The 11,529-nt window shown below is 33.7% G+C and overlaps 1 protein-coding gene across 1 annotated transcript; it reads right to left on the bottom strand.

The window, feature by feature from the left end:
• Positions 1-804: 804 nt before the first annotated feature.
• On the bottom strand, positions 805-10,575 carry LOC115957298 (protein HOMOLOG OF MAMMALIAN LYST-INTERACTING PROTEIN 5). The gene is made up of 6 exons (XM_031075514.1): positions 10,323-10,575; positions 10,119-10,219; positions 5,347-5,456; positions 2,679-2,754; positions 2,414-2,548; positions 805-1,859 (listed from the first exon to the last, which is right to left on the bottom strand). The coding sequence occupies exons 1-6, from the start codon at positions 10,414-10,416 to the stop codon at positions 1,050-1,052; spliced, it is 1,326 nt and encodes a 441-aa protein (XP_030931374.1). The 5' UTR covers positions 10,417-10,575; the 3' UTR covers positions 805-1,049.
• Between the last annotated feature and the right edge of the window lie 954 nt (positions 10,576-11,529).

Genomic DNA, 11,529 nt, shown 5'->3' with positions numbered 1-11,529 from the left:
TGGATGAAAATGAAATGAAAGGAAGAAAAATAATATAAAAAATAAAAAAATTCTAATTGAAAAATACTACCACAATATTTTTATAATATTTTCACAATAAATTTTAAGTAATAGATTGTTATTAGTTAATATTGACGAATAAAAAAATAATTTCAATAGTGGGTTCAAATTAGAACTAGTAACAACTTTCCACATAAATTTTGTTGTAAAAGTATTGCGTAAAATGTTGTGAACATAACATTTTTCATTGAAAAATATATTTGTTAAAAAAAGAATAAATGATGATTAAAAAAAGAATAAACAATGAATGAAGAAATAATATTTAAATGAGATAGAGAATCTGTTAGAAGTGTATTTGAAAAAATAGGTAGATAAAAACTAAATATCACTGTTCATTCTTCAAACAGTACAAAAATTTGGAAAAGCTACTGGAGATGCTCTAAGTGGTTTAGGATTCAAATAAAAAAAACACTTAGGAAACCATTATTGCTCTTCTTGAGTTATTACTGTTGTCATATAAAGCTAAATCCAGACCGATTCGCACTGTCCATGGCCCGTTAGGTCTGAAATTAATATGTTCTTACATCAAAAGTTTTTTATGTGCAGGGACAACATGTACGGGGATTTAGGATTCAAAAACAACATAGGAAACATTATTACTGTTGTCACATAAAGTTGAATCCAGACTGATTCCAACAGGCCATTAGGTCTGAAATTAATATGTTCTTACATCAACATTTTTTATGTGCAAGGAGCAACATGTTAAGGGGATCTAGGATTCAAAAGCAACATAAGAAACAGTATTGGTCTGTATGATGGGAGGCAAACCCACTCCCGCTTGTTACCATCTTGAATCCATATAATCAGACTCATAAAGCAGCAAAAGAATCTGTGGTGTATCAATAATTACATTCACAGTCTCATAACATAAATAAAACCCTTGGCATTTCATTTATGATTCCAAATAATATTTACAAATCAAACCATGCAAAATACGAAACAGAATACAGAACCAACTCTAAAATGCCATTCTGCCGGACATTAAAGACTTAGTGACTGGCGGATGGTTTTGTCAGCAATTCAAGCGATTTCTTCAAGTAGTCTACTGCAATTGACACGTCGTCAAATGCCAGCGCCCCTACCGCAAATCTTGCAGCTTTATGTGCCTCGGCAATTTTCTCGGGTGATGGCTGATAGTTACTGTCATATTGATATGTTTGAGCAGCAGCAGGGGAAGGTTCTGAAACAGTCCCATTTGTGCTGCTCGAACGCTGTGGGGCATTTGGTGTGTAGTTTGTCACAGGAGGAGCTGTGTGATGAGAGTAGGAAGCATCAGAGCCCTGATAGTAAGAAGGATAGTTAGATGGAACTGCAGGGAGGCTACTTTCTGAAAAACTTGGATAAGTTTGGAAATGGGGATAAGAGTAAGAGGAAGTTTCATGAGGAGGGAAATTGGAAGGCAGATGCTGTTGAGGTTCTTGTGGGTAAGATTGATGGTGGTATGGCTGAGGATAAGTAGGACTTTCTGAACTGTTTGTTGCGGGTGGTGGATGAAAGTCGTGGGATGGGTAACTGGAAGTAGGGTAAGAAGGAGGTGATGGTGAAACATAGGTTGAACGCTGGTTGTCTTTATCATGGAACTGAACTGCTGGAGGAATGATTGGAGAATGTTGGTCATCCCTATCATGGAACTGAGCAGCTGGAGGAATGTTTGTAGAATGCGGGTTGTCAATATCATGGCCCCGTGACGATGGAAGACTTTGTGTAGAATGCAGGCTGTTTCCTTTATCATGGAACTGAAGTGATGGATCAGATTCAGGTCCAGGACTGGTAACTGCAGTTTCGCTTGGCCCAATATCCTGCAAAGATAAATATAATAAAAGATTTCTTAGAATTGTCATTCTTAAGAATATTACCTAACGCAAGCAACTTTTGATTTATGAGCAATTAAAAATCAAGAGTTTCGAAGTGAACATTTATTAAATCAGTGGGTAAAATGCAAAAAAAAACACTTTTTTGGAGTCAGCTTCTTAAACTGTAAGACATTTTCCACAGTATCCAAGATTATGATCCATCATGGAAAAGCAAACAAATCGATTCCTTGCTACAATTAAGCAAAAATTATTTCTTCTTTACCATATTCATGAACCAATAAACTAAAATTATTTAAAATATAGTTTCATTTAACATAATGAGCTAACAAGGGGAGAAGAAGAGTGAGAATATTATTGTATGAATGTAAACATGTTCCCCACCCCCCAGAAGAGAGAGAGAGAGGGCAAAAGGGTTCCCAAGAAAATATACACGTGCATGTATGTGTGTGTCACATTTCATTGCTTATTCCAGATAATTCTAATAAAATCCCGTTGTTTTATTTTACAAGAGTAATCTAAATTAGAGTTTAGAACCATACATATGAGCCACTAAGTGAGGGAATTGACAGATCATCATCACCAGCAGGCGGGCCTGGGTTTGGCTTCCTTCCTTCTTTTAAAGCTTTCCTTATATCTGCTGCTTTCCAAGCTGCATACTTCTGCTTCTCCTCAAGCTGTAAAAGAGGGCTATTGCTTGAAAACTATAAAAAAGCTATCCTATGTTTTTGATAAGTGAAAGCCTATTCTATGTTCCTAATATCACAAAGAGTTACTAAGGCCATAAATAACATGATCAGAACTCACATCAAATTGGAGTACCCCAAACTGGTTGATAATCTCAAAGAAAATGCTTGCAGCATAAAATGTTTTTGCGGTATTCCTGTAAAAAGTTCAAAAAAAATAAATGTGAAATCAGTTGCATTATGTATGTATATATGTATATATGATTCAATAAAAATTTAGTGAGTAGTTTAACATTGCTTAAAATCACATTAAGTGTAACTTGATCCTCATTGAGGGAAAACAACTCTTCTTTTTGTTTCATTTTTCCCCCTTTCAAGCATGATGAACAACTTTTATTTTTGTTTCTTTTTCCCCCCTTACAAACATAATGATTCATCAGAAGCGTTTTAAGGTGATTCACATTGCGAAGTCTCTACTAGTAAACTATAAGCCCTCAATGGCTCAGGTTTATTGACGAAAATTAAAATGAAGTTGCAAGCCATATAAGTGCGAAAAGTTAGAAATAATGAGGAGTCCTAAAAGTCGTATCTCCTATATTATTAACTCTTTGTTCCAAGATTTAGGATAATCAAGGTAAAGGACAGATTGAGGAAGATGAAAATGGGAAGCCGTGAGAACAGGTGAAATCCTTGTTGAAGTTTGGAAGTGCTTGGATGATGTGGGTTAGTGCTGATTCACAAACTTTTTCAATGAGATCTAGTGTTAACAAAATGCCTAGTGAGTGGAGGAGTACTCTAATAACTATTTACAACAGCAAGAGAGATCTTTAAAATTGTACAAAATACTGTAGAATTTAAATAAATAAATAAAATGAATCACACTATGAAATTTTAGGAGAGAGTAATTGAACATAGGTTAATAAACAAAACAAAAATATTATAGAATCAATTTGGTTTTATGTCAAAGTGATTTGCATAGAAGCTATTTTCTTACTTAGATGCCTAATAGAAAAATATGGGAGAGGCCAGTAAAGATCTTCATATGGTTTTATTGACCTAGAAAAAGCATATGATAGGGTCCCAAGAGGGGTAAAAAAAGAAAAAGTTCCTTTGAAGTGTGTGTGTATATATATATATATATTTTTTGATAGGTAAAGTTCCTCTAAAATATATTAAGTTGATTAAGGATACATATTGTAACTAGTGAGAACAAGTGAAGGCATTATAAGTGAGTTTCCTATTACTATAGGTTTGCATCAAGAATCAGCACTAAGGGTGTGTTTGGATAGAACTTATTTTGCTGAAACTGAAAACTGAAAACTGAAAACACTGTAGCAAAATAATTTTTAAATGTATGAATAGTGCTGTGGGACCCATTTTTAATGAAAAATTGATAAAAAATGAAATTTGTGGGTCCGTAAACAGTGCACATGTGCACTGTTCACTGCAGAAAGTCAACATTTGCGGTTACTGTTCAATGAACAGTAACCGCAATACTCCAAAAACGCATGAAAACCAAAAAAAAAAAAAAAAAAAAAAAAAAAAAAAAAAAGAACAAAAACGCAAAGTAGAAAACGTGAACGTGAATAAGTTGAATACAAACACACACTAAGTCCAAATCTCTTTGCATTAGTGATGGATGAGCTCACTAGAATTGATTCAAGAGGAAGTCCTTGGTGTATGATTTTTGTAAATGATATGGTTTTAGTGGATGAAATCAAACGTAGAGTTTATGTCAAGTAAGAAATTTGGAAAGAAGAATCTAAAGGCTTTCAATTAAATTGAAACAAAGATGAAAGGGTTATAAGACTTGACCAAAAAAGAGAGAGCTTATGATATCTTGGACCAATAATTCATAAGGATGGAGAGACTGAAGAGGATGTGAATCAAAGATAAGAGCAAGTGGATGAAGTAGACAAGTGCATCAAAAGTTGTGTCATCGTAGAATACCTATTAAATAAAAGATTTAATTTCATACAACCTGCTATGTTCCATGGTACTCCAAATGTTGGGTTGTTAAGAAACAACATTCATAAAATGAGTAATTAAAATGAGAGTGTTGAGAGTCACTTAAGATGGTTTGGTCATGAGAGAGATTAATGCACCAGTGAGAAAGAGCGAGTTTATTCAAGTTAAGGAAACCAAAAAAGGTAGAGAAAGACCAAAAATGACATTTGTATTAGTGAAAAAAGACATGTCAATTAAGAAAGTAACAAAGAGTATAACTTTGGATAGAATAGAATGATGGAAAAAAATACATATAGCCAACCCTGACTAATCTATTGAGAATTCATAGTTGATCCCAAAAATTTTGGAACTAAGCCTTAGTTGTTTTATTTTATTTTATTTTTTTTGTTGATAGGTTGAACTAAGCCTTAGTTGTTGTCGTTGTAATGTTTTTACAAGATTGTTAATTCGTTATATCGATACCATACCCAACACCAGGCATTTACATACATTACAAATCACATATACCATCACTATACTCTACCACAACCATCAACTAATTTGCAAAAGTCATCAACCATCAACTGTTTAGGTCACATTGCTAGATTTCCATATTCAAATCTTGTGAAAATAATGAAACAAAGGACCCTCAAGTCATGAGTTATTCATTTCATCAGTGCCTCACAACAAGAGGTGTAGATAAACTATAGTCTCTAAGATTACAACTATAGGTGTAGACAGACTAGAGTCTCTAAGAATATAACTAGAGGTTAGTCAAGAGGCAATAGCATTCAACGTCTTTTAAAATGATAGTCATATATGAGAAACAAGATTCGACATACAAGTCAGCTCGTCCTGCACGATCTTGCTTGTCTGCCTTCGCAAAGACATTTAAGGCAAAACCCTCCAGATGCAATCGGTCTTCAGGCCCCAACTTTAGTGACTTCTTGTCCTGTAAAGGACAAATGGCAGTAGACATCAATATGGTGAGAGATATTGAGATTAAACAAACTTAATAAATTTCTATAGATCTTCAAGAGACAAGTTTTTTATACTCCCTGTATACTTGGGCGACTTAATTTTTTTATATCAATGAATTTTTCCATTATTACTCTCAAAAAAAAAAAGTTCTGCCTACATAATGCTTGAAGTTTTGAGGACTTTGTTTTATTGGATGTTAGATTGGGGTTCTTTTTCCATGTATTCATTAATAGATATGCTTGATCTTTGTACTTTGAAAGGTTGATTTTCATGCTCCCATGTATACTCCCTGTGTACTTGGGGCTCTTTTTTTTTTTATCAATAAGATTGTTATTTATCAAACACACACACACCAAGTTCCATCTATCTCCTACAACAACTCAATGTCAGTAGATATTCTTTCACAATATCTACTTGATAAGTCCATTGTAACTATAAAACTGAGTGATACGTATCCGTTTGGGAATAGCTTATCTAACTTTTTGCTGAAAGTATTATAAATAAAAGGTAAAAGTTAAATAAAATAAGTGGGTGACTCACGTGAGACCCGCAAATAGTAAGAAAAATAAGCAATAAGTTAGCTTATAAGTGCATCCCAAACAGGCATGTAGGATAGAAGGTATAGGATGGAACAGAATCGAGCCTATGGGCTAGTTGCTCCTTAGAATGCCCCACCAAAAAAAACATAATAATAATAAATAAAAATTCAAAGTTTCCACTCTTAAAAATAACTATGACATCTTATAAAGAATTAACCTCATGATGTTCTAAATTCTAATATACAACCATTTCAATGGTTTTCAATAATGATTTCAGCTTAAGTATTAGTCATCATCAAATGGGGCAATATCCCAAACTTCTATTTGAAACAATAAGAACTTGGAAATTTCCCTATAAATAAGCAAATCCAAGATTCAAATTTAACGCTTGGAGGACCGTAATAACTTCATGAACTTCGAAGTTCAAACAAAATTCTAGTTACAATGAGCGTCGCTTGTAGTAATTGCTTCCACCCTGAAGCACTAGAATTATAAACAAATTGATAAACCGAATGAAAACCCCACATTTTGAAAGAACATACTCTCCAGTCAAATCCAAAGAAGCAGCATATAAGAAGTAAAGAAATCATTTCATTCTTAAAAAATGACCAACTTTTGTTAAGGAAATCATTTCATTCTTTAAAAATGATCAACTTTTGTCACCATATTAATAACATTTAAGCCTAAAACCTATCCCACAAGCAACCACAAACTCTCACTATGGAGCAAAATATATGAACAATGTGAGGGCATTACAGGCAGAAGAAACATATTGTATAAAGTCCAAGCAGCGAAGTGGTTGCCAAAAAATGTTTTAGCACATTTGGATTAGGCAACAGGAAAATTGACACTCTGCTTGAAAGCCTCAGTACCAGTGCAAATACAAATCAGACCAACATTTAAATTTGCAACAGTTTTCCCAGCAGACAAACAGTAAATGAAATATTTACTATTAATTCTAATATGCATGAAATATAGAACCAAAATAATGGTCTTAGAGCATGATTTCCACATAAGTATAATTCAACGTTAAATCAGGATATTATTAACCCCAAAGAATAGCACAAGCTGCTAGGGACCATGCCTCATGAAGAGGTGGTCACTAGTTTTAATCTCCCATTCACCCTCCCTTGGGGCCAAATCTGAGAAAAGGGACATTATTCCAAACATTTCAAAATTCAAATTATCACTTGGAGCACCACAATAACTTCACAAACTTCAGACAACATTTTTCTTTTTTTCTTTTTTATGATGTGGAACCTCACCAAGGCAAGGCCCTTTGGACCTACCACTGGGGAGTAAACAATAACATTCTAGTTACTATTAGTTTCACACAAAGTAATTGCCTCCACGCTCAAAGCTACAAAATTTATAATTCTCCTTACCAAAACTATCAACAGAGTGAACAGACAACCCTAAACTCTACTCAAATACACATAAAAGGTACACAAAAAGTAAAGAAATCCTTTTGTTCATGATTAATAAGATTTAAGCACGAGACCTATCCAACTAAAGAGCAAAAATAAATTACCAGTGTCAATGAAAATTCATATGTGAGGGCATTACAGGCAGCAGAAACATATTGTATCAAGTTTAAGCTGCAAAGCGGTTCCCAAATTGTTTTAGCACATTCAGATTAGGCAACCGGCAAATTAATGCTCTGCTCGGAAGACTTAATACCAGTGCAAATACAAATCAGACTAAATTTTTAGTTTCTATGAGTTTCCCAACAACCAAACAATAAATGAAATATTTACTACATATATTCTAATATGCATAAAATATATGACTGTAACGATGGTTTTGAATCAAAATTTCAACAGGAAGTGCTGTTCAATGATAAAACAGGAAATTAATAATCCCAAGGGGTGGCACAATCAACTAGGTACCACACCTCATGAAGTAAGGTCACTATTATAAATCTCCCATTCCCCCTTCCCTTGAGGCTAAAGTTCAACCCAAAAAGAAAGAACATATTCCAAAATTCTTTGGAACCAAAGAGTTTGGATATTCCCCTATAAAATTAAGTCCAAAATTTGAATTATCACTCAGAGGTCGATAATGACTTCACAAGAATTCATAAACGATGTGAGGGCATTACAGGCAGCAGAAACATACCACATAAAGTTTAAGCTGCAAAGCGGTTCCCAACAATTGTTCTGGCACACTCAGATTAGGCAACCAGCTAATTAACCTTTGCTTGGAAGCCGCAGTACCAGTGCAAATACAAATCAGACTAAACCTTTAGATTTTACCAATTATACCAGCAACCAAACGGTAAATGAATATTTCCTATTTATATTCTAAAATGAATAAAATATAAAACTGTAACAATGGCTTTGAATCATGATTCCACAGTAAGTATTATTCAACATTAAAATGGGATATTATGAATGCCAAACTGTAGCACATTCAGCTGGGAACCATGACTCATGAAGTAGAGGCCACTAGTTCAAATTTCTAATTCTCCGTCCCCTTGGGGCCAAAACTAAAAAAATAAGGACATTATTCCAAACCTCTTTTGTAATCAAAAAGAATTTGGAAATTTCCCTATAAAAACTGTCAAGTCCAAAATTGAATTGTCACTCTGAGCACCATAATAATAACTTCACAAACTTTGGTACAGCATTTTAGTTACCATTAGTTTCACACAAAGTAATTTTACCTCCACTCTCAAAAGCTTCAAAATCTAATCCTCCATACCAATACTATCAACAAATCAATGAATCTAATCTTTGATCAAATACAGATAAACAATATACAAAAAATAAACAAATCCTTTCGTTCATAAAGTAATAAGATTTAAACCTAAGACCTATCTAACGAAAGAGCAAACACAAACTCTCACCATCCATAAACAATGTGAGGGCATTACAGGCAGCAGAAACATATTTTATAAGGTTTTAAGCTGCAAAGCGGTTCCCAATGATTGTTTTCGCACATTCAGATTAGGCAACTGGCAAATTAAGATGCTCTGCTTGGAAGCCTCAGTACCAGTGCCAACACAAATCAGATAAAATTTTTAGGAGTTTTCAAAGCAACCAAACAGTAAATGAAAATTTTTACAATTTATATTCTAATATGCATAAAATATACAACCAAAACGAAGGTTGTAAATCATGATGTCAACAGTGTGTTATCCAACGTTAAAAAGGGACATTATAACCCCAAGGGGTAGTACAATTAGTAGGGGGCCACGCCTCATGAAGGGTCACTAGTTTAAATCTCCCATTGGCCTTTCCTTGAGGCAAAACTAATGAAAAGGACATTATTCCATAATTCTTGAAACCAATAAAAATTTCAAAATTTCCCAATAAAAACTTTGGTCCAAAATTCGTATTATCACTCAGAGCACCATAATAACTCACCGAAGTTCAGGGCAATATAGTAGCTACCATTAGTTTCTTTGATAACATAGGGAACCTTTCTAAAGAAGAGCCCTATGGACTCGCCTTTAGTCAGTAAAACCTACCGGCAACTGAACCAACCTGCCAGAGCCAAGTGCCAAGAAAGCCAGGGGCAGTTTATGCTCATGCTTAGGAGCACATAATTACCATTACTTTCATACACACTTCATTACCTCCACTATCAAAAGCTTCAAAATTTATAATCCTTCATACCAAAAAATCAACAAATTGATAACCCTAACAACCCCCACCTCACACCACAACTCGCCAAGCAATTCAAAAGAACATAAACTCCAATCAAATCCACATAAATGGTAAACAAATCCTTGTGTTCATGATTAATAAGATTCAAATCCAACGGAAAGAGCAATCACGAATTATCATTTCTCAATATGGGCGAAAAATTCAGAAACAATGTGAGGGCAATACAGGCAGCAGAAACATATCGTAAAAAGTTTTAAGCCGCAAAGCGGTTCCCATCAATTGTTTTAGCACATTCAGATTAGGCAACTGGCAAATTAAGACGCTCTGCTCAGAAGCCTCAGTAGCAGTGCAAAATTCAAATCAGATTAAAATTTTTAGGTTTTTCTAATGATTTTCTCCGCAATCAAACAGTAAATAAAATAAAAAATACCGATCTAGAGCAATAATAATAAATAAATAAAAGAGAGAGAGAGAGAGAGAGACCTTTTCGAGCTGTTTCATGAGGGAAATAAGGAGGGAATTGGTGGTTTTGGTGCGCTCGCTTTGTGGTATTTTGAGCCCTCGTTCCATTGCGTATAATCGACCTGCTCATAATCGCAAACAGATTGGAGGACTATACTATACGGCGTCGTAGTCAGAGTGATTTAGGGTTTTAGATAGAAAATGCAGAGAGAGAGAGAGACATACAGTAATAAGCGACGAGAGGCTCGTGCTTTTGTAACTCATCGGCGCGTTGGAGATACGGTAGGAGAAGCTTCGCTGGCTCGTTCTCGCCCGCCATTGAATCTGATTCCCAGAGAGAGAGAGAGAGAGAGATGCGTAGATAGAGAGATTAGAGAAAATGCTACGATACGACGCCGTTAGGGGGAGTCTATATATCTTCGACGCTAAGATTTTAAACTGCAATTCGTACGTGTAAGGTTCGAGACTCGGACCAGGGGCGGCAATGCTAGTCACATTGAACACATCGTGTCAAAACCCGTCAACGTGTAAGCAATATGAGCTCGAGCTCATCAGTATCAAGCAAGATTTTGTAGTCACATTTTGCTCTTTTTGATTATTAACTTATTATTTTTCTATATACTATGATTTCATGACTAAAATATTTTACCCATTCACAATTTTATGAATTTTTACTACAAATAGACTCTTTATATCATCAATAAGCTACTAACAATAATCAACCATCAATATACATATTGACAAACCTATACAATCAAATTTCAAGTGTATAAGTTACTCTAAAAAAAAAAAATTTCAAGTGTATAAAAATATTTTTAGACAAGTATACATATAAATATATAATATTATATATAGTTAAATCGAGCCCTCATGTTCACGAACGGTGACAGCTCTAGGAATATTTTTGAGGGGAGTTATTAAGAAACTTAAATTAAATATAATTTAATAAAAATATAATTTGAATATATCTAGTTATCACTAAAAAAATTGCAAAGACATGAATTTTTACAATTTCTTTCTACAAGTTTTCATATTTTAAAATCATTACATGATAGTTTATTATTAGCTATCATTATCTATTGTCAATGTAGATTTGACAATTTTATTTTGTTGATTTTATTTATCTTTTTATTTTTATGCAATTTCAATTATCTATTTCTCATTGTTTTATAAAAATGTTTTAATCTAAATGACAAAAATCAATTCACTTGCACTTTATTAATTATTGATCAACACGACTATACTCATCTATATATAAATAATACACTAAATGTCTATTTAACCAATCAAATTCTTGAACAATGACTAACTTTGTAACAAAAAATTATTATAACTTGATAACAATATACACACGTGTGACAAACCCTCTATATATTCTAATTATTAAATTATAAAAGTTAGATTATATTTATACTATACATGAACATATTCA

This window comes from Quercus lobata, chromosome 8 (assembly GCF_001633185.2).
Source record: "Quercus lobata isolate SW786 chromosome 8, ValleyOak3.0 Primary Assembly, whole genome shotgun sequence".
Taxonomy (NCBI): Eukaryota; Viridiplantae; Streptophyta; class Magnoliopsida; order Fagales; family Fagaceae; genus Quercus; species Quercus lobata.
Note: the sequence above shows the minus strand (reverse complement) of the source record. Positions and strands in the feature narration are given on the sequence as shown.

Bases quoted from the DNA above. Each gene is read 5' to 3' on its own strand.
- LOC115957298 (XM_031075514.1), bottom strand. From the start codon at position 10,416: ATGGCGGGCGAGAACGAGCCAGCGAAGCTTCTCCTACCGTATCTCCAA. The intron at 2,755-5,346 runs GTATGTCGAATC...AACTTTTTACAG, and splicing joins CGTGCAGGACGAGCTGACTT to GAATACCGCAAAAACATTTT. The intron at 1,860-2,413 runs GTATGGTTCTAA...TTATCTTTGCAG, and splicing joins CCTCACTTAGTGGCTCATAT to GATATTGGGCCAAGCGAAAC.